This window comes from Punctularia strigosozonata (assembly GCF_000264995.1).
Source record: "Punctularia strigosozonata HHB-11173 SS5 unplaced genomic scaffold PUNSTscaffold_7, whole genome shotgun sequence".
Taxonomy (NCBI): domain Eukaryota; kingdom Fungi; phylum Basidiomycota; class Agaricomycetes; order Corticiales; family Punctulariaceae; genus Punctularia; species Punctularia strigosozonata.
The window spans coordinates 470,749-495,423 of NW_006767439.1; the positions used below are offsets into that span (position 1 = coordinate 470,749).

A 24,675-nucleotide genomic window follows, 5' to 3' on the forward strand; every position below is an offset into this window, starting at 1 on the left:
GAGTCGGCGCAACTTGGGAGGTGAGTATCAGCCAGGCGGCGCTGGAGCCGATGCGATCCTTGGGCAAAGAAAGCGATTGCAACATATGGTACATGTATTAGTATGTGTAGCTGAGTAGACGAGACACTGGCGGTGAACACTGGTAAAATGACGTCGAACGGTTGAACACGAACGCGCCGCAAGAATCAGCAGGACAAGGAGTCGGATCTTTGAGCTCTCTCAGAAGATTGGATGAAGGGAGAAGACGAACTGCCGCGACGGAAGATAGCCACATGTGTGATCGCATTCTAAGATTGCTCCATCATCCGTTCCAGAATCCGTAATACCTCTTGCTTGGACACCACCGAGCCGCTTGTGGAGTTCGCAATCTTCTCTGCTGCGGTCTTAACAAGAACCTTCGCAGAGCTATTGCGTGTGGTCGCATGAACGATTAATCGCGCTATGACCTCTCCCAGCTCAACGAGAATAGCAGCGACGATGAGCCCTGCATGCGACACATCAGTGTTGCGTTACCGAAGTGTCGCCAGATAGCGGTCACGCACATATGATGATCCATGTTATGCGTTCCATGGCCGAGTTGTTGAGGTGATCGTGGATCGCGTCCAACTGTACGTAAGGTGGTGAGTCGGAGCTGGCGGGTCGTATGGTAAGTTACCGACCAGATCGCTTGCGACACCAATCTTCTCGTTCAGCGCTTCAACACGACTCCCTATTTCCATATATTCCCGAACGGCGTCATAGAGGTCTTTGAGGCTGGCTTCGGACCAGAAGAGTTCAGGCACGTCTAGTACATTTGATACGAGATTGACGTCCCGGCGTAACTTGAACAGACGTCCTGTAGTGAATGCGATGAATTTTACATTGAGATAAGATATGTGGACAGCTCACCGGTTAACTTCAATGCATCTCTCCTCCTTAACGTCAGCTTCCCGCTTTCAGCGAGCTGTCGTGGTATAGCGACCGTTTCCGGCGAGGATAGCACCGCGCGTGAGTTCGTCTCGTAGTGCGCAAGCAGAGTGGATTGTGCCAGAGCATGAGCGATGGACAACTTAAGGAGATGCGAGTGAGAGCGGAGGGCTACGTGAACGAACACGCGATAGTCAGAGGAATCGTTCTCGATAGAATGAAGATCTGATACTGACTGAAGAAGTCATTGTAGATTCGAGGATACGCAATGTTGGGGTCATGCTGTATTGGATGGATATGAGTATTATACTGTAGTCCTAGGAAAGAAGAGCAACTGACGACGTAATGACATTCCTCTACTTCCCAGTCATCCTCCTTGATCTTGCGTCGCAGAATGCCGGCGTTCTCGATGTCGTCCAGAATGCCGCGTTCCTCTCCTTCAGAGAAGCCGAAAAAAACCACAACACCTAACGTACAAGCACTCGTAAGCCGTCATCTTGAAGGCCTATAACATATATCGTTTACCATAATCAAAGAAGATAGCTTCTGCGACGTCATCCCCCTGACTCTCTTGACGTGAAGCCTCGTCCTCTACATCAGGTGTGAAGGTTCCTTGGCTTGCTGCTGACACAGGCGGTTCATGGAGCACAGGTGCACTCTGGGAGAACGAAACCTGAGTGTATGCGCTCGCGAGCGCTGGAGTTCTAATGGTCTCCGGAGAAGAGGCGAGTTCAACCTCGGAAGCGCTGCGAACGACCAGATCGTGGTCGGAGGTCTCCCCTTCTGTATCGCTGATGCCAACTGGAATGGCGCGGGCTTGCTGTGGAGACGAAGAGGGTATATATCCTTGGGGATCGAGGAGAGCATCTTGAGACGTTGAGTTGAAGTATGTGCCCTGAATAACTTGTCAGTATGAAGTTACAGCACGCCAAGACGTATCTAGCAGTACATCATAGCCCGTGTTCTCCGCCTCTGACATGCGACGGATGATCTTGTGGTTGTCGGTCGACTCCGAGAAGGCTGATGAACGAACGTTCACATTCGGTCCATACCCTGGCAGCAGAGGCAGTTGGTACATCTAGGATCGACAGTACCTCGTAAACCACTAGTATGATCGATGCACATATAATGACCATACTTACTACATACACTGCTTCATCGTATATTCTGGGCACAACGTTATGCTCCCTCTTCAGGAACCCCGCAAGGAGCTTCATCTTCAGCGCCTCCGCGATGCAATAAGCCGTGATACGCCTGAATCCGGCCTTCTTCCTCTCGCTCTTACTCATCCTCTCCCCTTGGTTCTTGTAGTCCCGAACCCGTACACCAGCGTCGGTTTCGTATCCGAGTTCATCGTCGCCCTCTTCTTCGTTGAAGCCATGTTCGTTCACGCGAGGAAGCGGTTTCGTCTGAGGAGCCGAAGGGAGTAGGACGAGCTTTTGCGAGGTCTTCGAGGTTCGCTGAGCTTTGGGCGCGGTGAGGGCCTGCACCGTGCCAGTCGCGCGTCGGCGAAGGGCTGGAGTCGCGCCACCAATGCCCGCCGGCGCTGTCAGTCCCGAGAACGAGCGGCGCTTGGTACGTGGGGGGTTTGAGGGCCGTCGAGCGGTCGTCGGTAGTTGGGACATGATTGTTGCCGACGACATTGAAGACGGATGATGCAATGAATGCGTCGGTTAAGCGCGGGCGCTTATTTCGTGGCTATGTTCTTGTGTGCGCTACGGAAAGCATTGTTGTTCTCCGACGTGCAAACCACAATAATAACAAGGCACGGCTCCTTCAGCTTCCTACATCCGGACCATCCCTTGTTATTATATCGAACCATGGGCTCACAGAGGACGCTGCTTGTCTCAGATGTCATCCTTGTATTCCGCGAGAGCGGATGATGTACTAGTAGCTTTGGCTAAAAGGCGCTCGGAAACGGGACAGCATCGTCGCCAGGTCTCGGACGTACAATTGTCTCGTTCCAGGAGAAGATAGCCTTGTCTATGCGGTGCTTAAAACGAAGCTGTTGAAGATCCCACCGGACCAAAGCTCTCGATACCCTCGACTCATAGCATCGTACGCTCTCTGTGCCGCCGGACGGACTCTACGATCCAAGCTCTTGCTGCACACGATATATACATCATCTGATACCACGACAACCTTATTATACCATCTTATAACATGCTGGACAACATTATTCACCGCAGCAGGAACATGGCTATCAAGGCGGCGGACATAGCGTTCGCGGAGGGTTACGACGAAGTCCAGTCCATCATCCAGGGCTTGTCCGACCAAAGCCTCTTTCGCAAGATCCTTGAGGATGAGTTATCGAGGTATTTGAGTGTTCTATAGCCTAGGGGCATGCGGACTAATAGCATATGGTTGCCAGACTGACGTCTTTGCACGACAACCTCAGCAGAGTTCCCAGACGCCGGATCCCCGTATTCGAACAGGATGTTAAGCGGGTTGTATTCATGTCGAAGGTGTGTCAGAGTCTTCCACCGGTGTCTAGTAAGCTGATTATTGCCTTCCAGGTGCTCGGAGGCTTTCTCACAGACGAACGAGCCCAAGTGCCCGCGGTTTCATCTTTGATGCGCGTTACAGTCGTGGGGCAGGAACAAGGTATGCGATCTAGGTTATGGTGATCCATAGAGCTTTTCACACCTCGCTCCGAGTAGATGGGACTCCTGCCCGCACGGATGATATCGCGGACATTCATGTCCAACGCGACGAAACCCCCACGACGCCTGTTGAGCCTACCCCCGCGTGTCCGATTGTTCTTGAAATACCTCAACCCCGTGCGAGCTTGCCAAATGCAGAATCGGCGCCCTCTAGCCGTCGCGCTGCAGCGCCGCGGAGCGAGGAACCATCCCGGGAACTCATGTCCGACGCTCAGGTGGATCAGACACCTGAGCAATCGTCTGCTCCCGCCCACAATGCCACTGAAAGCACTCTCCAGCCAGGCCGTACGTACAAGGCCGTTCTATAGGCGCATAAACTATAGCTGACCTAATTCTTCTCTGCAGACGGCTTGTTGCTCGGAAGTACAAACATAGGCATGTGGATCTTCAACACATCGCAGGAGGCTCGCCCCGTCCGGTCGTTCCGGGACGAGCATGGGCAGGTCATCATGGTCATCGTTACTCCGGAGGACAGCCCAGTTACCATTGAAACATCTATACCTCCCCGTCCTCGCGAGCGTTCTCGCGAGCTCGATGAAGCGCGATCGACCCCTTCTCGTTCTGAAGTTTTGGATAAGATGTTCGACCCTCAAACTAGTGGCTCCCACACTGAGCACCCGCCGGTAATCGACGTCCGCGCTCCTTCTCCCCCGCCCACGCGACGCTCTCGCTCACCTAGGGCCCCTCTGCGGCGATACGAGAGCAGCTGCGTATCGCGCTCTTCGTTCCACGAATCAGACTACGGGAGAACGATGAACACTGCACATATCGCCGGCAACGAGTCAGTCATCTCGCACTCATACGTGCCCGCACCCATCCATGTGGAGGACCCGACTGGGGTGGCATATTCTCGCCGCGATGACGCTCGGGCAATTCATGCTCAGAACGGCGATGTTCGGGAAACGTACGGATACCGAGACCAATCTCGCTCCGCGGAAGGCGGCTCGCGCTACGCCATATCCGAAACTTGGCGATTCCCTGCGCGCGAACAAGAGAGAGCGCCGGTGGGCAGGTCCAGCACGTCTTCAAGTTTTAGCCTTGAATACGCCAGCCCTGATCAACCCGTTATCCCTCCTGTCTCCACGCTTGCTTCATCTCGTCCTTCGCGCCTGAGCCTTGCTGCCCCCGCCTCCACCCATGAAGACCGCCACCAATACGCGCGAGGTGCTTCGCGGATGCACCGCGCTTTCTCTTCCACGGACGCCGGTCGTACCCCGCTACTCCTCAACGAAGCCCAATATCCGTATGGCGGGCACGTGCCATCTGTCCACGCTACCGATGCTTCCCCTCGTCCCCACTATGGCCAGCATGTCCGGCACGTCTCCGACACATATGTGTCAGGATCGACTAGTGGCCCGTACGCCTTGAATTCCAATTCTCTGCCTGGACATTATACCACGCCGATGACGGCCTGTAACGTATGGGTTGGCGATGAGCTACAACCCGCGCCCGAAGCTGCCATGGCCGACTACCCTCACCTCCCAACTCCCGTGCAGCCTCACTTTCAACAATCCGCTGCAGCATCAGCGCAAGCTGTTCCGGCACACTTGCAGGACATCTTGGCTCCGTCACCGACCATCTACGCGCGCCCACCTGCAATAGCAGGGCATGTCTCGCCCGAGATGACCGCCGCTGACTACCGCGCGCCACGGCCTCAAACTGACCTGCGAGACTACGGTCATGGCCGCGAGGTTCCGATCCGTACAGAGCTCTCGCCGCTGCAGGGGTATAATCTTCCCAGGCAACGCCTCGGCGCATCAGGGGCGGGGTACGGGATACGGCCCACCGACGTTTACGACACCCCGTCATCCGCCTTGAACGAGCAGCTACCTGCATGGTCTCCCTCCACTGCGTCTGAGGTACTTTCGGATACTCCCCGAAACACCTTGTTCCCGTCGCCTCCTAATACTGCTACGCTTATTCGAGCGCCGAGGTTAGCGCAAATCCCGCTGCCGATGTCGCCTGGCATAGCAGGTTCGTGGGCGATGCAGTCGACGCCCTCTTCTCACCCATCCGAGGTTGCGAACGCGGGATACGGGCAGCACTCCGGAGGAGGGCAGCACGTCTTCCCCGAGCAGCTCGATCATGCACTCCTGAACCCAGATCAAGATTACATGTTCACTTTGGATTAGCGATGTGGCGGACGTCGTGGCGGATGCAAATGAGAACATTATATCTGTTTATCGCCGAGCGCGAGAGTAATACTTCTTCCCAAGGATTTCTTGGGCAGCTGTGCCTTGTATAGTTCGCCCATAAGGGCTCTAAAATTGTACGAACAACGACCGAAATGATTGACGACTGCAAATGTACAATAGATGCTGCGACTCTGTACACGACTAATAACGACAATTCACGATGTAATTTGTCATCTATCATCCATCATCTCATGGGGAGAAGGCACCCCGGGATTGTACTTCGTCAGTGAACTTTCCGTGTATGCACGCCAGATTTACATAACCTCTCCACGACGTCATTAGTTCATTGCACGGGTCACTGCAATACTGTACCAGTTGGTGGTTTGGGTACCCTTGTTATTTTCGTACTTCTCGATATGACCGTGTCACCATGATCGTGAAAATGATAAAAAGGCGACAGCAATTGCATAGGTTCGATGTGACATGACACCGCTACACAATACGTGAGCCCATGTCCTGTGGTCGCTAGGTTGAGATCTCCACGAACAATAGCTGCCCCATGCTCAGAGCGACCAGTCGACGACCAAGACGGACGCCAGAACCGTCAGCGGAGTTGCAATATCTCTGCCTCGTCTTTTGTCTCCCTCCACATTGCCCCCATTGTCGAGCCTCACGGCGACCACGAGCGAACGTTGCGCGAGAATTATCTGCGTGATAGGATCGATTCGTCGTTGCGCAAAGCACATGGCTCTTTTTGTCTTTCATGACCGCAAGGCAACGACGGAGCGCTGCGCTGGGTAGTTCCTCCTCGCCGGGGATGCTACGTTTTTGTGTTCGCGCATACTTAATGATCATGCCAGTGCTCTGCGTCTCCATCCCGCACTCCTACATCCCCATATCTTCATCCCAGTCATCTTTCAGTTATCGCATCGCTAGACGTTGCTGACATGTCTTCTGACGCTTCCACGAAACTCTCCCTGGAGGAGACCTTCCTTGCCGAGCGATACTGTGCCCTACTCAGCAAGGACAGTAGGCAACTCATCTATGGACCCCCCACTTCCTATCGCACGACGTGGACCAAGGGTTCCAGACTCGCGAAAGCGGAGGACTACCTGCAGTATGCCGCCGGGCTCCTGCAGATCCACGGGTTTCATTTTCCTGTGGATGATCTCAAGAAGTTTGAGGTGGAATATGAACGGCAAGTTGTGTGCAGTTTGATGATACGCCTCCTATGACGCGCAACATCCAGGTTGACGAAGCTGGCTCCCGCTATGAACGCCTCCTTCGACCCGTTAGGATCCAAAACGCGAGACTACAAAAACGAGTGCAGGGAACTATTCATATGCATAGGGGTACGCGACCAAATTGCCAACGATATGAGTTTGGGCTGACATTCCGACAGGAAAAGGTCACGGATGTTGTACTTGAGGTCCTAGTACCGATTGTGAGCTCGGACCCGCCCCCACCGTATTGATTGATTATCTCTGTCCGTTGACCTGTATCGAAGAGGTCGCAAATAATGTACCACCATCGATGCGTTGCTTTACCCAACATCGTGCTTGGCAACATGTACCCCTAATACTTTACTACACACTATAATTTGAACGCGGTCACATCGTTTCCAGTCTGTCCACCCACGAGCAGCTCCATCCAGACGACATTGGACAAACCTCTGATCCTTTATAAGTAATACTAATACTTAATGACGTGAGCGAGGCTGGTCTGAACGCACGTGTTTGCGGCCTTATTCCGAGCTTGAGCTTCAACCTCCTTCGATACGACTGCTTGCGTTGTTCAATGCTGTCCGCGGCCATGGCAACTCTCATGCAGACTGCAGTCAGACAATGCGTCGGCATGCGTCCTGGGGCACTATGTCGTTATCTACTACTAGCTTCTGCGCCTTGTATTTTGGAGATGTCGTCGACCACGGTCCTTCAAAAGCGAGCAGCTCCAGAGCGATATACTGCACCTTACCCAAACCTCTCGATACTCTACCGAAAACCGGCAGTCAGACATGCAGAAAGCGACAACTCGCAAAGGCGACGATCGCTCTCAAGGGCGGCGTTCATACATGGTCGGCGTTCACGAAGTGCTCGAAGTGCTTTTGGATTTGCCCGAAGGGCATCCCTTCAGGAAGCCGCTTACCGACGAGCTGACAAAGTGAGATACTTACCTTTCGAGCTACGCATCGGGAAGAAGGTGATAAATCATTGCAGTATACAATCATTACGCGAGAAGATCCTTGCCATGGACCCGGACGTCGACGAAGAAAAATACGGTCGTGATGCATACCGACTAACACTCGTTGGCCAGGTCAGGGTTCAACACAATTCACATGGGTGTGCTCCTTACCTTCGATCTTCGGAATAGCTGATGCGCGATTGCATCGATATGGGTTTCCTGGGACTGGATGTGGGCTTATTGGACGGATCCGACCTTCACTTCGATCCGTCGGCTGCGGTTGACTCAATACCCCGAGGTATGTTCAATCATACCATTCTTTAATCACAGAGTCCCCAACTATATGCAGATCGTCCGAAGGCATTATTCGAACCAACAAGGTCCCTAACCGAATCTACCAACCAGCCCACACTCGCATCTTCCGCGGTTGACCCTCATTCAACTTCAAGCGCAGGTGACACGCGTCCCTCCTCAGACAGTCAGTCATATACCCCCGAGACTGCAGCCTTCCGTCCGCCGCTCCGTCGCGTAACAGCGCGCCCGCTGTCCTCACATCCTGAACCGCGCACACCCGCACGTCGGCAGCAGGAATCTGGAAACCCGATTGCTTGCCCCAACTCAGAATCGGCGTTGAATGCCCAGCGAAGGCAGACACTCGCTGATCCCGGGCATGTTCATGTCACAATGAACGGAGATGAGTTCCAGGGTGGCTTCATTCCATACGTCCTTGGTATGTCCTGGACAGTAATATCCTCCTACCCGTTAACTTATCATCTCTCTCAGCTGACAGACAACCTTACGCGTGGCCCCAGCATGCATACGAGCGGCAACCCATGCTACGCACTTGGCGAGACGAGGATGGCTACCTGAATTTTGTCGTCGTGGAGTCGGACTCTTCGTCCGCAGCCGCCGGTCGCATTCCCCGTAGCCTGTTCGACACCCAAAACAGCGAGCAGTTTCTTGAGTTCGCTCATGCGAATACCCCGCGACCTTATCGCCCAAGTGGGCCTGGACCAGAGCATCCGCGAAACCGACAGAATGCCCCCAACCGCCCGATGACGCTCGCTGAGCCTGTAGTGCACAATGCCCCTGGGTCGTGTAGCACGACGACACTCCCTCCTGCAGGCAGCTTGTTGTTTGAGATTCCACCTTCTCACAATACCTCCGCCCAGCCTTGGGCATATGTTGAAACTTATTAGAAGACATGTTCCACTATTGTAGGGATTGTTCGCCCGTTCATTCTCCGCATGTATACCCAAGTACGTCGAACTCACTACGATTGCTCTGATTGCTATGGCTCCAGCACTAATCTTATGTACATGTATACCGCGGATAGCGCGATTATAAGTTGCGCGAGTCCAATTCTGTGCGATATCCAGAAGTCCGGTGGTACAGTAGTGGATCCAACAAACTGCGAATCATGCTGTACTCGTACAAGACTTGGAAGCATTCGTCGAGTACTCTGCTGCGTGCAGAGCGAGACACAAGCGCAGACATGAGATTTGGGGTATTGGACTCATTGGCCGCTTTTTCTGGCTTTCCTAATCCATGGGCTTGACTGCCCATTCTTCGGCTTCTTTTGTGCGGGTTTGAGAATCTATATGACAAGCAGAGAAGTTGGACGCCTTGACGTCAACTGTTTTGTCCTCGAACGAAAGCACACTATACGAACGAGGAATGTGCATAGCAAATCTTCGTCCACGGACATCATCGCTCCTGCGTTGTCGAATTCTCCGCAGTAATTTGGAGCCGAGAAAATTGTGACAAGGTGTCTTTTTGCAAAGAATTCATAGCCGTCCTCGACAACCTGACATCATTGAGACAACCACGTTGGATGAATCCTAGACCTGAGGCTCACCTGATGAGCACGGCAGATCAGGTCGAATTGATGTTTGCTCAAGAATTCGGCGACCACGTCGGGCCCAAATGTGAACGAGATTCCGCGGTCGTTTTCGCCCCAACCCTTGATTGCGTTTTCGGGATCTGACCAAAGGAGGTCGCATATGAGACCTGCGAAGACGGTCAGAAGCGTGCTAGGAGATATCGAAGAGAATGTTTACCGGTGTCCGGTATGTCGGTGGGCCGCATAACCCTCCGTATCTGATCCATAACCTTCAAGTCCGGACTGAGCCCGCCATGCATGCAGAATATGCGGTCACCGACTATTGCGGCGATGGGCAAGCAATTGAAGCAGTCCGTAAACGTTTTCCACAGCTTTATATTATATCGACGTTTGCCTTGCGCAGAAGTTCAATACGTGGTGTGACAAGCAACTTTGATAGTAATGCTGACATTCATCGTAGAAACCGTATATCCGGTTTGTGCTCGCGGCTTCGTGGTTTCCCCGTAGGAGGAAGAAATTCTCCGGGTACTTGATCTTGTAAGCCAACATCAGACATATCGTCTCCAATGACTGCTTGCCCCGGTCGACATAGTCGCCCAAAAACAGATAATTCGCTTCCGGGGGAAAGCCACCGTACTCGAAGAGGCGCAAGAGATCATAGTACTGTCCATGGATATCGCCTTGGCAAAAATAAACAGAATTAGCCCGCGGGGAACAGAAAACTCGGAAGTAATTGTACCGCATATCTTGATCGGGGCTTCGAGCTCCAGAAGATTGGGTTGGGCGAGGAACACCTCTCGTGACTTGGCGCACAGGTACTTGATCTCGTATTCGTGCAGCTGCACTAGCTTTCCTGGCCGATTGCCTCGCACTGCGGGGAAAATGGCATCAGCATGCTGATTTCTTGATAATGGCTGAAGACCTGGACCTCTGCCGCTCCTGGACCTCTCGCCGTGAGTCTCCCCACGGCTCGGACTGGTGCGGCAAGGCCCGGAGCCGTTGGTTGGGCCGTCGTCTCACCTGCAACGAGCCTGTCAATGACAGAGTCAAGGTCTATTTCAGTGATAGGCACAGCCGCCTGCATTATTTTATCCTGCACGGAACGTGTCTACGCTTTCAAGTAATGCAATGTCTACTTAAAAGATAGCAGGGGCTCTGAAGGAGATGCAAGGGTAGTGATATAATGGAACTGGTATGAATGAACACGCCAAACGTGCGATCGCAACACAATGCAAGGGGGAACTGGGCCCGGAGATGGGCAGCGTCGGGGTAAAGAAACTGAGGCGGTGAAACCAGAGGCCAGCAGGTCAGAGTACAGCATATAAGTGCGTGCACCACTGAATCGAGTCATCCTTTTTCATGTATCAGAAAATGGAACATTTTTGATGGCTGACGGTTGCGCAGTTGCTTAGGTGATCGAAGGGCCATGCGCAAGATAACTCGGGGTGATTCGACCGAATACGCTACCCAAAGGCCAATAATAGCAGAGTGACCTCCAGAGTGTACGGCAAGTTGTAGAGGAAAGAACCAGAACATGCGCAGGTGAACGCGGCGAAGGACGTCGTCGGAACAGCAGGTATCATGACGTCAAACTTACAATTGCACGAGGTTACATGCATTATCATACCATTTAACAGAAATCGTGCGCAAGCATACGGGAGTGAGATAGAGAAGAATATTGTCATCGTGGAGGTAAACTAGGTTCAGAGTACAAGCGACTAGTATCGAGCGTAGGCGTGGCGGCAGTTGCGTAATTGGCGGGGCGAAAGACGTGTGTAAGGTGGCGAACAACAACGGTGCAGTTGCATCTAAGGCGATGTACGTCCACGGCCGGCGAGGGGTTTAACATGCGCGTCGTCAAGAGCGTATGTCTGCTTGGGTCGGATGAGGGATAGAAATGAGCGGCAGTATCGCGTAATCGAAAAAACGAGGGGAACGGGGAAATGCGGGGGAGGAGGGGATAGGTGTTCTGTTCGAGTCCGAATGCGCCGCACGCCTGCTGCTGCATCGTTCGCTCGTTTTATCTCGCCCTTGCGTGAGCTTGCCGCTTCGGCGACCAGCAGCCGCAACAGCACGGTCGGAGTGCCCTCTCCTGCGCGGAGCACGCGCCTGGGTCGGATGTTCATCGTACCCGATCGCGCCGCACACTCTGCCTTTGCCACCATTCACATCACCGCCGCTCTCGCACGTGCATCCTATTCGCCACCTTAATGGGGAGGTGAGACGCAAACAGACCAGGAAATAAAAACGGAAGGATATATGAGACAACATGGCGGCGCAAGCCGCAGTCTACATCTTCCCGTCCTTCTTCTTCTGTTTACGCGGGGGTGTCATCGGTCGACCAAGGTTCATCCCCCCATACGGGTACTTCGCCTTCTTCTCCGCCGGTTTGAGAATCTATGGACGTTGAAGGAACACATGTCAGAGCCGCCAACATAACAGAACGAGAGGAGTGTCGTCGCATTCACGAAGGCGGTCACGTACCTGGAAGGAGCACAGCAAAGTCTCATCCACACTCATCATCGCACCCGCGTTATCGAATTCTCCGCAGTAGTTCGGCGCGGAGAAGAGCGTTACTAGTTGGCGCTTCGCGAAAAATTCGTAGCCATCTTCCACCACCTGCAAATTTGAAAACAACTTAGTTGCGAGGTCGCAAGCCGAGACGCAAGGGAGCCCGAACCTGATGCGCACGACAGATCAGGTCCATGTCGTGCTTCTGCAGGAACCTTGACACAACGTCTGGCCCGAACGTGAAGGAAACACCTCGGTCGTTCTCTGACCACCCAGTGATGTCCTTGTCTGGGTCTGACCATAAGAGATCACAAAGCAGACCTATTGTCCGCGAGTGCATCAGCCAATCAGTATGACAAACACGGAAGATGAAGCGTACCGGTGTCGGGGACGTCGGTGGGCCGCATCACCCGTCGTATTTGCTCCATCGACTGCAGATCCGGACTAAGACCGCCGTGCATGCAGAATATTTTCTCGTCTATGATGGCAGCGATGGGAAGGCAGTTGAAGCAATCCGTGAAGGTCTTCCATAGCTTGATGTTGTACCGTCGTTTGCCTGGTCACGAAACGTCACGCGAATCAGCCCTTTGTCAGCCCTGGAACAACGCAAGGAGGGCGTACACTCGTCGTAGAAACCGTAGATGCGGTTGATGCTCGCGCACTCGTGATTGCCTCGCAATATGAAGAAGTTTTCGGGGTACTTGATTTTATACGCGAGGAGTAGGCAGATGGTCTCGAGCGACTGTTTCCCCCGATCGACGTAATCGCCGAGGAAGAGGTAGTTGGCTTCTGGTGGGAACCCGCCGTATTCGAACAGTCGCAACAAGTCGTAATATTGACCGTGTATATCGCCTTCGTGATGCGTCAGTGGATCGTGTTAGGCCGCATGGTGGGGCGTTCATCCTCGACGGGAGGACGTACCACAGATCTTTATGGGGGCTTCCAGCTCGAGAAGGATGGGTTGGTTGATGAAAATCTCTCGGGCCTTCGTGCAAAGGTATTTGATTTCGTATTCTTGCAGTTGGACGGGTTTGCCAGGTCGGTTGCCTCGGACTACGGGAACGATCAGCCCAGAGTTCTTTGCTGTCGTCCGACAACCCCAGCCTCGACGCCCGCTGCATCCGCTCCCTCCAGCGTCCAGCCATCGCTACCACCTCCCTCCGACCGAGAAACCCTCGAAAATGCCTCCACACATACGAGACTGCGAGGTTCGAGACAGGAGTGTGCCAGCTCACCTTCCAGTAGCCGGTCAATGACCGAATCGAGATCAATCTCCGTAGTCGAGTCCGCCATTATCTCCCCGCGTGTCGTTTGCGTATGTGTTTGAGGCCCGATTGCGAGCAAAGGGTGGTGCGTTCGGTTGTGTGTGTGCTTGGCGGGCGAGACGCCGAGGGAGTGATGAGTGCGGTGTCAGGCAAGCCGCGGCGGGGCGGACTCTGTCTTTTCGGAAATTTCTCCTCTACGAAACGTCCGCGGCGTGCCCGTATGCTGGCAGTTGCGAGAGCTGCCTGAAACGCAAAATCGATTTGAGTGGGTGCAGGGGGCTCGGGGAGAGGTAGAAGATAAACAACTCCTTCCCACGACCGGCACTCACGTAGTGATTTAGCCCAGTGAGCTTTGCGAAGGAACGGCTGGACACGGGCAGAGGTCGTTCAAAACTCGTCAATTTGCCCGGCAAACGGTACACGCAGCAATACTTTACAGGCACAGGATGGGGTCCATACTCGACACTCCTATAGGTTGCGCACAGAAGAGACAAATCTAATACGGGCCTAGGCTTGATGACACACGCTCCACCTCCATTCGTTAGATAACAGCCACGACACCCAAGCCGTGCTTCCGCGGTAGCGGAACTGTAGTCCTTGGAAGAGCCTGGCACAGAATGACTGCACCAATGCACTCACGCGTCCCGGTGCTGCTTTGCGTCGTAAGCTACGGGCTAAGCCCGGTACAGGTCTGGACCCGCCAGCTCAGGCGTTCTCTGATCCAGATCCAAGATTCAACAACGCGCCCGCGGTAAACAAAAGCGAAGTTCGCACCTCCGTTGCCGCGGGGTGCATTCCAGGGCAAGTCCATATGCAAGGACATGCACCCCAGGACGGTCGGACAACCACAGGCGCCTTCCGGGACTGTGACTTGCCCAGTGACTCGTTGAGCAGCCGAAGTGTTTGGATTGCACATCCTCTCCTGCTCGACAAAACGCGGCGCGTTCTCGGCATTCGCTTTGTTCCTGTTAGTTTCCTTCCGCTTCGTTCATCCAATCATCCCTCCTCGGCGCAAAGAGAGGCCACGACTCCTTGGAGTGGAATCGGCGCCTGTATTATGGGGGGGGGGGTGGAGGTTAATCCACATTATATTCCGTATTGTCCGTCCGCCTTTGCAGCGATGCGGCATTGTCTTCCTCGCCCACCGCGTCCAGCGCGCAGGCTCGTCGAGCCCGTGGAAAAGTCATCGTCGCGGTGTGCCCGGCGGCGGACCACGTCTCCCAGAGCCATACGGGTACCGATTTTTCTTCTCCGCAGGCTTCAGGATCTGAAGCACGGTCTCGATCACCACCATCGTCATCCGCTAGAACTAAGATAAAACTTACTTGGAAAGAACAGAGCAGAGTCTCGTCCACACTCATCATAGCGCCCGCATTGTCGAACTCGCCGCAATAATTCGGGGCGGAGAAGAGGGTGACGAGCTGGCGCTTGGCGAAGAACTCGTAGCCGTCCTCCACGACTTGGTGCGCTCGACAGATCAGGTCTAGATCGTGCTTCTGCAAGAAGCGGGCAACTACGTCTGGCCCAAACCTGAACGAGACGCCGCGATCGTTCTCCGACCACCCGGTGATTTCCCGGTCCGGATCAGACCACAAGAGATCGCAAACGAGCCCTATGAAAGATCCAGTGAGCTAGTATACGACGGAACATATGATCGTGGCACACACCTGTATCGGGAACGTCCGTGGGCCGCATCACCCTGCGAATCTGCTCCATGTTCTGTAGATCGGGGCTTAGACCTCCATGCATACAGAATATCTTCTCGTCAATGATGGCAGCGATGGGTAGACAGTTGAAGCAGTCCGTGAACGTCTTCCACAACTTGATGTTGTACCTTCGTTTGCCTATATGCACGCACGTTAACCATCATATAGGTTCGGCACTGCGCGGCAAGCTGCACGCACACTCGTCGTAGAACCCGTATATGCGGTTAATACTGGCATACTCGTGGTTGCCGCGGAGTATGAAGAAGTTTTCGGGGTACTTGATCTTGTACGCCAGCAGCAGGCAGATCGTCTCGAGAGATTGCTTCCCCCGATCGACGTAATCGCCAAGGAAGAGATAATTCGCCTCAGGTGGGAAGCCACCGTACTCAAATAGCCGGAGGAGGTCGTAGTATTGGCCGTGAATATCGCCTGAACACCGAGCGAAGCACGGGTCAACACGCTACCGCGGGAGGGCGAGGTCGATACTCACCGCATATCTTAATCGGCGCCTCCAGTTCGAGGAGGATAGGCTGATTTATGAAGATCTCGCGCGATTTGACGCAGAGGTACTTGATCTCGTACTCTTGCAGGGTGACCGTCTTCCCCGGACGATGTCCTCGCACTGCGACGAAAGAACACCGAGATGAGAGGCCGTCCACGTCCACGTTTCAGGGCTTCGACAATCTCTCCCAGATTCGGGAGCCATGACCGGCCAATGACCGCGCCTCCAACGCATGGAGTGCACGCAATGCCAAAGATAACCCAGATTCCAGACTCACCTTCGAGCAAACGGTCAATTATACTATCAACGTCCGCCTCCATTACGGATTCCGCCATGCTTTGCGTCGGTCCCGAAAGCGTGTCGCTTCGTGAAGTAAGTTGCTTTGACGAGGTGCTTTGAGCCACGAACGGCGTCCGGATAGGTTGTGGGAGAAGAGTGAGCGTTGTCCCGAGTGTAGCCTAGCAGCGGGGTCCCTTGATATCGCAGTGCAATAGCTCAAGCCAAGATCCTTGTTAGCTTTTCGCAGAGTCCCGGATGAAGCCCGATGGCGAGAGCGCGCAATTCGCTCTGGTCTGGCTTGGTCACGTACAGTGGCGAGCTCGAAAATAGCACAATGGGACTAGTTGGCACCGGTCTTCCGGCGATCATTCCCCGACGATCCCAGGTCATTCTTTAGTCTGAGGGGCGATGTACAACAGCTAGCTCTGTTCTTACACGTATTACAACGATGGGTGATCTAACAAGAGGCTATACGAGGGAGCGTAGGATAAGTAGTTGCAAATGATTGCCGGTGAACGTTGGATGGATGAGAGTCGTGAATGCCATGCCATGCCTTTGTTCGAGTCCGTGACTGGAAGACCTGAACGTGTGTACACAAACAGAACAGATGTTGATATTACTGGCACAAAGGACTTGTCGTTTCTCGTAGCCGGGGGTATCGCGCAGGACATTTGGGTCTGCTGTGCCAATGCTACCGCGCCGCATGTGAGGGCTGGGCGACCGGTATGCCGTTCTCGTCTCGCTCGGCGCGGGCGCGCTCCGAGGCGCCAGCGTTGTCGGCGCCAGAGGAATTCTGAGTGCGGGCCTGGTCTTCGGGACGCCGAGCTCTGCGTCTCCTCCTCCTGCATAGTCATAGTCAGCGAACGCGTCAAACATGGAGTAGACGACGCCAACCTCGGGAAGAGCGGCCCTTTGGGCATGGGCCTTTCGTCTATGTCGAGCGCGATGTTCTGAGCAGCTTGGAAACCCTATTGAGAGTTGTCATTACGAGTCATTCCTGACCATCACAGAAGCGCGTAGATGCATACCTCTATCCAATCCACTACGCCCGACACATCTGGTGCCTGCAACAAGAATTGCTCGCCCTCCATCCTCACTCGAATCACGTTCTTCCTCTTCACGTAGTCGCTCCCGAGCCCACTCTCCGCGTGCTGCATCGTATACTCCCTGATAAGGTACTTCCTGTCCGGAATGGGTATTGCCTGTGACTTCTCCGTAGCAAGGTCAAGCCGGCTCTGGCTGCTCGCCATCGTGGAGCCCGTGGGCGAGGTAGGCGAGTTCGCCGGGGGCGAAGTGGTCGAAATGCGCGAGCGCGAATCGCCCATGCTCGACATGCTCGTCCGGCTTGTGGCGCTCGTGACGTGTCCCGAGGACGCGCTGCCGCTGATATAGCCCGAACTGCTCCCAGATGTCGATCGCGCGGCCGAGAAGGAGCTCCGTCCCTGCCTGGACCCATCTCCGGGTATGTCAATGCTACTCCGTGATCCCGGACTCGCCGCCCTCGACGGATGCAACAACGTGGATGCCAAACTCCTCGAGCTCCGCATCCTTGAACCCGCCTCTTGCTGCTGCTGTGGGCTCTCCTGAACGGTAACAGGAGACTGACTCGCGTTCGCCGAATCATCATTAGCTTTCGGATCCCTAACGAGTTCCGTCTGCGCTTGAGCCTGTGTCCCCTGGCTCTGAGACCGCACGGCAGTCGAGAGCGGCGCGACGATGGTTGAGTCTCCAACACCGACTTTTTTCTCCCACCACTGGCCGACGCGCTTGACCGTGTTGCCGCTCGGGGGCGGTTCGTATATCCTAAACACCGTGCCCTCCAGCTCGCACACCACCCTGCACAAAATCCAATAAGCATCCCGACGGGGTCCCCCTCAGATTGGCTAGCACGTGATCACTTACCTCCTCCACTTGCGATCCCTCGCCTGCACGCCCGCGCTCTCGAACTCCAACTTCCTAGGCATAAGACCGACAAGATGTAAGCTATTCGTATATGGCGGCAGCTTCTCTGCGCCCTCGTCGTCCCGCGGCTGTATACCCGTGAATCCCCTGCGCATCTTGACCGGGAACGGCGCGAACGCAGGGTACGGCGGCGGTGGCGCCGACGGGTTCGTGAACGTCGGCATCGACCCGCGGCGCTTCAACGTCGCGTGCGGGCTCTGCGACGCGGCGGCTGTCGAGGTCGACGCCTGGGGGTCGTCGAAGATGGTCCCGCGCTGACGGCCAGGGCTCAAGAGGTCTACCATGCTCTTGCTCGCGTGGTGCGTCAAGCTGGGCCTATTGGAGTCCGCGCCCAGGCGCGGGCTGGTGGGCAGGGGCAGCGCAGGGGAACGAAGGCTCGACGGCGAATCACTGAGTTGTCTTTCCGGCTCCGGAGGGAGCGGCACGTCCGCCTGGCGCGGAGTCGTCGACGGCGACTCGCTCGCCGCACTCCTCTTGCGTTCCCGTCCCTGCGATGATCCTTGTTGTTGTCGCTGTTCCTGTGGCTGTTTCGGCGAGGAGAAGTAGTCCATCATCTTGCCCGGTTTTGGCGTCGCAGCTCCTAATCCGCTCAATACCCGCGTCGGCTTCAGAGCACCTAGGTCCAAGCGCGGTGTGCGGAGCCCACGGCTTTCGCGCTCCCTCTGCCGCCCACTCTCGGCACCTTCTGTCGTGCCCGAATCGCTGTCGTCGTGCTCCATGTCTTCCTCGTCGCTGTCCAGCGCGGCGTTGCCGTGGTCGGCGCTATCGTCCTCCTCTTCCTCCTCACGCACACCGCTGCTCCCCGCCAGGCTCAGCCGTGGCATGCTCCTAAGCCGCGCAGCGTTTTGAGGGCGAGGGGGCGCTGCCTCCGCTTGAGTCGTTGGCGGAAGTGGGGGCAGCGTTAGAATAGGCATTAGCGGTTGTCGTATAGTGATGCTAGGACTCAGACGGGCCCCGCCCGTGAGCTCATTCAGGGTCAACCGCGAAAAGCTCCCGCTGGCCGGTAATGGGCGTGGGGACGGAAGGGTGAACGACGGAGCGCCGGCTCGACGGATATGTGAGGGAAGAGTTTGGGATTGGGTCAGTGTCTGTGGCACGCTGGACTGGCGGGGAACAGTCTCGATCATAGAGTGGACAGAAGGTTCGAGGTTATGAGAACCTTGGCCCGGGATGGAAAAGGGGTCAGGGATGGGTGTTTGATTCTTGTTGAGGAGGATGGAAGGTGGGCGCTGATTGTTGAGAGGTCGTGGCGTGGGCGTCGAGTCTGAAGAGGAGGGAGTGCTCTTGTCGGGGAGTGCGAGCTTCACTTGACGCGCCACGGGCGAGGCGGTCGGCGTCGACGGTGATGCAGGCGTCGACACAATGCTCGGTGCGGGGACGCTTGGTGGAGATGCGGGTGCGATAACGTCATTCGTCACAGGTCGCGGGGAATCATCAATGCTGGCGTTTGTGAATGTCTTAAGCTCGTGGTCAATTCCAAGGCCTTCGGACACGAGGAGTGATGGAATGCGCGGTGCCGCACCCCCTCTCGATCCCTGATTAGACTGTCGGCTTCCCGGGGAACTTCGAGAATACGCGACTGGAGGCGGTGGCGGCTGCGCCGGTTTCCCATTGGGGATCGCGGGTGCAGCCGGGATAGGAGACTGTCCGTGCACGTCGGGAGATGATTGCATTGTATTCGCAGAGCCATTGGTATGTTTACTGCTGGCTGACGAGGTACCTTCAGTACGATGGTTGGTGGCCGGCTTTGGCGTCGTAGCCGATGGTCTGAGCCTCGGCGCAGATACGGAGGGCGTGATCCTCTCGTCTCGAGAGCGCGTCCTTCCAAACGAAAAGGACGAGCGACTGATCGCTATCCTGAATGAACTTCCCCGAGGCGAGGACGGGACATCGGTATCGGACGAGTTGACGCTGCTGGGTGCGCCATCCCCGCGGCCGGAAGGCAGACCGAGCACGGGTTGGGAAATGAATGGCTTCGGTCGTCCGTCCATGGACCTGTGCGCACGCCCGTACGGGTTGTTGGCGTCCGCAGCGTCCATGCCCGAGCCTTTGCGCTTGCGTCCGACGCTCGCGATTTTCTTGAACACGCTGAAGCGCGCCTGCGCATGGGTCGAGCGAGCTTGGTAAACACATCACTATTGGCGCATGAAATTATGATCGCGCACCTGGGTCGCCGTCGCCGTGTCTGACTCGGTGGTCGTCGTCGGCATGGTTGGAGGCGTCGTGTGCGTTGTTGTGTCTATTGATGAGGATAGGGTGGCATGGATTACGGGAACTTGGAGCAGGACGCGGCGGGTGGAGGATGGCGGCAGAACCGCAGGACGGCCCAATGGCGTCACATCGCTGACACGAAAATAGGGACAAGCCCGGATCTCAACCAACAAGGCTCACCATCGACCCTTACGCCACGGCCAACAATCTCCCGAATCCATCTTTGCCCACTACATATGTTACGTTCGAGCGTCCTGCATTATCCATCGGCGGCACATTGTACACATGCTCATTCTCGTGATTTGTACCACGAAGGAGCATGTTTGTCAGTGTCTATACGTCGCCGAATCGATGGCGCTCGAGATCTCCATTTTAGCGGAGCTGTTCAGGTTTGACCCCACGTTAAGTATCCAAGTCAAACCCAGCAGGAGGCGGCATGACGCACCCGTGGCGAGGCGAGTGTATGCTCACTATCACACCGCAGCAAAATACCCCACTATGACCATACAACTACGACATCCGGAACATGGTAGCTATCAATAAACCAATTCATTCGATGTCGGGACCATGAGCAGCAACAGCGAGGAAGCGTGGTATCCAGTCTTTTCCGCTGTATATTCGAACAGATGAGATACTCTAGACATGAGGATGTGCGCACGGAAGCCACGAAACACGCACAGAAGCTTCTTGCACGACGATCCCAGGCAAAGACAGCAAGCCGAGTGCACATCTTTCATTTTAACCAGAACGACTGAATTGATTTCCCACTATGAAATAAGGACTGGGTAAGGACTGTGGAGAGATGTACTTCGAGGAACGTCCTTCTCGATCTGTACATGTGGTATTATATCTGTGTTTAAACCAAAAGAGATGAAAGAGCGGTAACGTCATAGCAAAATAGCAAAACAGCGCGGTCCCCGTTCAGTAAATGTCCATAGTGCTGATGATGGTGGAGGTGGGACCTTCATACTTGGAAAGTGCCCGTCAATCGGATATCACGGCTACTCGCGCCAACGGAAACAGTGAACGTCCCATTGGGGATGATCCACCGTTGCGACACGACGTCCCAAATCGAAAGGTCGTAGCGGGAGAGCTGTATCGCGACCGTGGACGACGCTCCCGAGTTGAGGGCGATGTAGTCGAAGCTAACAATATCACGAAGTTAATTGGCCGTACACAGCCAGGCCATCGAAACCTACCCTTTCAGCTCCTTGGGAGGAGAGTTCGCCGATGCTGGCTTGCTGAGGTACAGCTGCGGCACCTCATGCCCGTCCACCGTCCCGTTGTTCCTGACGGTGAAGGTCACAGTGAAGACCTTCTCATGCAATCTGCGCTCTCAGTTGAATTCACTGTGCAGCAGGTGTATGTTCTGGAAACGCACGATGAATCAAGCGACGATCCGGCACCAGTAGGCGGCGTGTACGAGCCGACGGAGCCCGAGATGCTAAGACCAGAGTACGCGAACGTCGTATAGGACAACCCGAATCCGAACTCAAACCGAGGCGTGATACCAGCCTTGTCAAAGTGCTTGTAGTCGATGAAAAGCCCTTTGAGCGCCTGTCAGCCAAATGCATCCCGTTACCTCAAAGGCCACTTACCTTCAGTGTAGTCGATCTCGAGGGCAAGCTGCCAGTGAGCAGCATAATCGTCGGGATCCTTCGCGATGGTGTACGGGAGGCGACCACTAACCGGCAATCAGCTACGATTTCAGGCGATCGATGTCAATTCTCTTACCTGGGGTTGTATGCACCGTACAACACATCCACGAGCGAGTTCCCTGCGCAGAGACAGTCAATATGCACATATACATTCGAGTCCTCAAGCCTACGTGCCTGCCTCTTGTCCACCCAAACCACTCCACACCAATGCAGTCACTGTATACCAGATGTTCAGGTATCCTATCCTTCAGCCTCCTCAAGTAACGCGCACCGTTCGGATGATCGACCCACTTCTCGACAGTCATGGGCCCAACGCTGTTCACCACCACGACAGTGTTGTTGTTCACAGCGGCAACGGCTTCCACCCTGCGCCGGCAGCACTCATTAGCCATCGTCCAAGAGATACCGCAGAGAAATCCAGTCTCACAAAGCATCTCCGCTGTGCCACGCGTTCAGGTCGTTGCGGTCGCCGATGTTACCCTCCACGATGATGTCGATGTTCTCGCCCGAGTCCGAACTCAAGAATACGAGAGCATAGTCCTGTATAAATGCAATCCGTAAGGCATGGTCTCCTCCGGCATGCTTGGTGACTACGTACCTTGCCAGCTGCAACGCTCGCGGCTGTTTTCGTATCGGTATCAGACAGGCTTGAGGTGACAACGGTACCGTCTTGGGCAGAGCGGTTCGTGATCGCGTCCAAGGGCTATAGCGCGCAGTGCTTAAGCTTCTCGAATCAAAATAATTCCAGGACTACGCACGGTGATCAGATAGGGAAAGTTGTTCGTGCTGAACGTCCACAGATATAGGTTAGTATGACCATGAGGCCTCTGAGATGAGGACGTCATTACCCGCTCTGTGGGCTCGAGTCAGCATAAAGGCATCCATAGAGACGACGTAGAAATCACGCACGCCCCAGCCCATAGCAAGGATCCCGGAGTCGCAGGCGTTGTAGTCACAAGCATTGATTCCATTCGGGTTCGAGCCAGCATCACTACCTATATCCATGGTCGTCAAAGGTTTATTCAGGTCACAAGGTCACAAACCATCGACGCGTACCAATAATGCCGATGGTCCTGGGCTTATGCAGAGGGAGAACGCCACCCGTGTTTTTGAGGAGCACAGTCGACGCCGCGCCAATGGTTCGAATTATACTGGGCGGCCCGCTCGTTAGTGCCAGTATGCTGACAGGTTTGGAGATGCTTACTCCTTATGATTCCCTTGCACGTTGACATGTTGATTCACGTTGCTGTTCGCGTCGTGCGCGTCGAAGTTGACCGCGGGATAGCCCTCGTCTTGGCCGAGGAGGTACCAACCAGCAAGGATTCGCGTAGCCATCTCGTCCAGCCTGTCATCCGTTACAGTCCCCAGATCATTTGCGAGGGCTAAGAGACCGCCGAAAAAGCCAAGCAAGTCCTCATAGAGGCCGCCAGGCATCTCCATCTGTACGCAGATCAAGTGAGGATAGCACGATGGGAAGACTATAAGGATTGCGTACGTCCAAGCCTCTGTTGGCGGCGGTGGACGTAGAGTGCGTAGCGAACCAGTCCGACATGACGTCTGATAGGTAAGCAAAGCCGTTAAACACGCGCGATGAAGCACTTAGCTGCACTACTTACATCCCCGGAATCCAAGCTCGGTCTTTAGCAAATCGTTTAGGATGTGGTCATTCTCGCAAGCATAGGTGCCATTGACTGCGGAGTTCGACTATCAGTACCTCATACGATAGTAAAGGAACTTCGGACGAACTCTGGTTATAACTGCACATTGCCGAGGCGACATTGGCTTGGACGCTGCGCAAGAACTAGGCGCGTATGAGTAATAACGCTGGAATGGAGGAACGAAAAGGCTCACCGGATGGAGGTACAGCTCGTGGATTGTCCTGTCGTCTACGTTGGAGGTCTCCAGCATGCGTAAATGCTCTTGCTCGTTGGCAATGATATGTTCTAACCGGCAGGGACTTAGCACTATGCCGATGTCAGGGGGATCGCAAACCGCTCACTCATGCATGCTTGCACGCCTTGAGCCTGAATACCAGTAACGGTTGCGAACGCGGCTTCACCGGCAAGGTAAGGATCACCGCCGAAGCCTTCCCAGTTCCTACCCGCGTCTGGGCTCCGCATCATATTCCTAGCATAGGATCAGCATGAGCACCTGCACTCCACGGCGCCGGGCCACACAAACTGACATCATCGGTCCGAGCTGTACATTCACGCCCTTTCCGCGGAACTCCTGGCCCATAGCCGCACCGCGCTGTTGAATCAGATCTCGGCTGAATCTGGAATGAGAACGAGATATCAGCATAGTTGATGCGCGGTATACGATTTGAAGGTGCCTAACGTGGCGGCCGCATTGATTCCGCTGCATATATGCACGACCGATGATCAATCATGGCATTACTCGTTGATGTCAATAACAAGGAACATACGCAGGAAAGGCAGAGACAAGGTCGGTGCTCCGGACGCCCAGCGGACTATCTAAACAACGCGTACGAAGTTGTTACACCCAGATCAGGAGCAGCATGATGTTGGAGTGGGGCACACCTTCCAGACAAAGTCCGGGAAAGCCAATGCTCGGGATCGGCTTGATGTTGCCTGTACAATTGCCACCGAGAACCCCGGTCCCCGTCGCAAGATTCACCTTGTCGCTCTGCGAGAGTTTCGTCACGGCCGCTTGTGCTTTGGTATATGCGGCATCCCACTGAGAGCTGCCCACTGGTGGTCACACGGTCAGAGATGCGCAACCCTTTTCTCTTAGGTGGTATCACGTACGCTGAGCAACAACGAACGGCAAAAGGCCAAGAGTTCCGACAAAGACCGAGCGAACCATGCTCGCCGAGTACTACTGTGGTGAACG

General features: G+C 54.9%; 9 protein-coding genes across 9 annotated transcripts; 3 read left to right on the forward strand and 6 right to left on the reverse strand.

Annotated features, from left to right (window-relative positions):
* Window positions 1-65: 65 nt before the first annotated feature.
* On the reverse strand, window positions 66-2,531 carry PUNSTDRAFT_126381 (DUF155-domain-containing protein; the record flags this gene model as incomplete). The annotated part of the gene is made up of 9 exons (XM_007384163.1): window positions 66-484; window positions 543-606; window positions 660-835; window positions 889-1,077; window positions 1,143-1,188; window positions 1,246-1,373; window positions 1,432-1,801; window positions 1,856-1,984; window positions 2,049-2,531. The coding sequence occupies 9 exons, from the start codon at window positions 2,529-2,531 to the stop codon at window positions 288-290; spliced, it is 1,782 nt and encodes a 593-aa protein (XP_007384225.1). The 3' UTR covers window positions 66-287.
* A 571-nt stretch (window positions 2,532-3,102) lies between these two features.
* Window positions 3,103-5,701, forward strand: PUNSTDRAFT_134666 (uncharacterized protein; the record flags this gene model as incomplete). Its single annotated transcript, XM_007384164.1, has 5 exons — window positions 3,103-3,221; window positions 3,278-3,371; window positions 3,423-3,510; window positions 3,567-3,854; window positions 3,915-5,701. 5 exons carry the CDS (start codon window positions 3,103-3,105, stop codon window positions 5,699-5,701), a joined length of 2,376 nt encoding a protein of 791 aa, XP_007384226.1.
* Window positions 5,702-6,369: 668 nt separating this feature from the next.
* Window positions 6,370-7,298, forward strand: PUNSTDRAFT_143912 (uncharacterized protein). Its single transcript, XM_007384165.1, has 3 exons — window positions 6,370-6,902; window positions 6,954-7,056; window positions 7,107-7,298. Exons 1-3 carry the CDS (start codon window positions 6,652-6,654, stop codon window positions 7,176-7,178), a joined length of 426 nt encoding a protein of 141 aa, XP_007384227.1. The 5' UTR covers window positions 6,370-6,651; the 3' UTR covers window positions 7,179-7,298.
* Window positions 7,299-7,718: 420 nt separating this feature from the next.
* PUNSTDRAFT_143913 (uncharacterized protein) lies at window positions 7,719-9,141 on the forward strand (the record flags this gene model as incomplete). Its single annotated transcript, XM_007384166.1, has 5 exons — window positions 7,719-7,864; window positions 7,921-8,017; window positions 8,075-8,183; window positions 8,235-8,615; window positions 8,669-9,141. 5 exons carry the CDS (start codon window positions 7,719-7,721, stop codon window positions 9,082-9,084), a joined length of 1,149 nt encoding a protein of 382 aa, XP_007384228.1. The 3' UTR covers window positions 9,085-9,141.
* Window positions 9,142-9,389: 248 nt separating this feature from the next.
* PUNSTDRAFT_143914 (Serine/threonine-protein phosphatase PP1) lies at window positions 9,390-10,812 on the reverse strand (the record flags this gene model as incomplete). The annotated part of the gene is made up of 7 exons (XM_007384167.1): window positions 9,390-9,482; window positions 9,558-9,692; window positions 9,744-9,895; window positions 9,946-10,122; window positions 10,178-10,408; window positions 10,468-10,599; window positions 10,749-10,812. The coding sequence occupies 7 exons, from the start codon at window positions 10,810-10,812 to the stop codon at window positions 9,402-9,404; spliced, it is 972 nt and encodes a 323-aa protein (XP_007384229.1). The 3' UTR covers window positions 9,390-9,401.
* Window positions 10,813-11,419: 607 nt separating this feature from the next.
* PUNSTDRAFT_52715 (serine/threonine-protein phosphatase PP1) lies at window positions 11,420-13,584 on the reverse strand. The gene is made up of 7 exons (XM_007384168.1): window positions 13,475-13,584; window positions 13,161-13,292; window positions 12,861-13,091; window positions 12,619-12,795; window positions 12,409-12,560; window positions 12,213-12,347; window positions 11,420-12,125 (listed from the first exon to the last, which is right to left on the reverse strand). The coding sequence occupies exons 1-7, from the start codon at window positions 13,530-13,532 to the stop codon at window positions 12,018-12,020; spliced, it is 993 nt and encodes a 330-aa protein (XP_007384230.1). The 5' UTR covers window positions 13,533-13,584; the 3' UTR covers window positions 11,420-12,017.
* A 1,103-nt stretch (window positions 13,585-14,687) lies between these two features.
* PUNSTDRAFT_113842 (protein phosphatase type 1) lies at window positions 14,688-16,047 on the reverse strand (the record flags this gene model as incomplete). Its single annotated transcript, XM_007384169.1, has 6 exons — window positions 14,688-14,771; window positions 14,830-15,116; window positions 15,172-15,348; window positions 15,409-15,639; window positions 15,701-15,832; window positions 15,990-16,047. 6 exons carry the CDS (start codon window positions 16,045-16,047, stop codon window positions 14,688-14,690), a joined length of 969 nt encoding a protein of 322 aa, XP_007384231.1.
* Window positions 16,048-16,431: 384 nt separating this feature from the next.
* Window positions 16,432-17,241, reverse strand: PUNSTDRAFT_68902 (uncharacterized protein; the record flags this gene model as incomplete). The annotated part of the gene is made up of 2 exons (XM_007384170.1): window positions 16,432-16,959; window positions 17,020-17,241. The coding sequence occupies 2 exons, from the start codon at window positions 17,239-17,241 to the stop codon at window positions 16,432-16,434; spliced, it is 750 nt and encodes a 249-aa protein (XP_007384232.1).
* Window positions 17,242-20,915: 3,674 nt separating this feature from the next.
* Window positions 20,916-24,648, reverse strand: PUNSTDRAFT_143918 (glycoside hydrolase family 3 protein; the record flags this gene model as incomplete). The annotated part of the gene is made up of 23 exons (XM_007384171.1): window positions 20,916-21,309; window positions 21,364-21,492; window positions 21,546-21,711; window positions 21,763-21,848; window positions 21,899-21,941; window positions 21,997-22,038; window positions 22,094-22,188; window positions 22,250-22,362; window positions 22,421-22,525; window positions 22,581-22,675; window positions 22,728-22,817; window positions 22,879-22,973; window positions 23,027-23,262; window positions 23,318-23,379; window positions 23,439-23,513; window positions 23,569-23,623; window positions 23,674-23,765; window positions 23,822-23,949; window positions 24,008-24,097; window positions 24,160-24,180; window positions 24,248-24,296; window positions 24,363-24,533; window positions 24,591-24,648. The coding sequence occupies 23 exons, from the start codon at window positions 24,646-24,648 to the stop codon at window positions 21,129-21,131; spliced, it is 2,277 nt and encodes a 758-aa protein (XP_007384233.1). The 3' UTR covers window positions 20,916-21,128.
* Between the last annotated feature and the right edge of the window lie 27 nt (window positions 24,649-24,675).

Bases quoted from the DNA above. Each gene is read 5' to 3' on its own strand.
- PUNSTDRAFT_143912 (XM_007384165.1), top strand. From the start codon at position 6,652: ATGTCTTCTGACGCTTCCACGAAACTCTCCCTGGAGGAGACCTTCCTT. The intron at 6,903-6,953 runs GCAAGTTGTGTG...CGCAACATCCAG, and splicing joins TTTGAGGTGGAATATGAACG to GTTGACGAAGCTGGCTCCCG. The intron at 7,057-7,106 runs GTACGCGACCAA...ACATTCCGACAG, and splicing joins AACTATTCATATGCATAGGG to GAAAAGGTCACGGATGTTGT.
- PUNSTDRAFT_52715 (XM_007384168.1), bottom strand. From the start codon at position 13,532: ATGGCGGACTCGACTACGGAGATTGATCTCGATTCGGTCATTGACCGG. The intron at 13,293-13,474 runs GTGAGCTGGCAC...TCGTTCCCGTAG, and splicing joins CATTGACCGGCTACTGGAAG to TCCGAGGCAACCGACCTGGC. The intron at 12,796-12,860 runs GTACGCCCTCCT...TTTCGTGACCAG, and splicing joins CTACGGTTTCTACGACGAGT to GCAAACGACGGTACAACATC.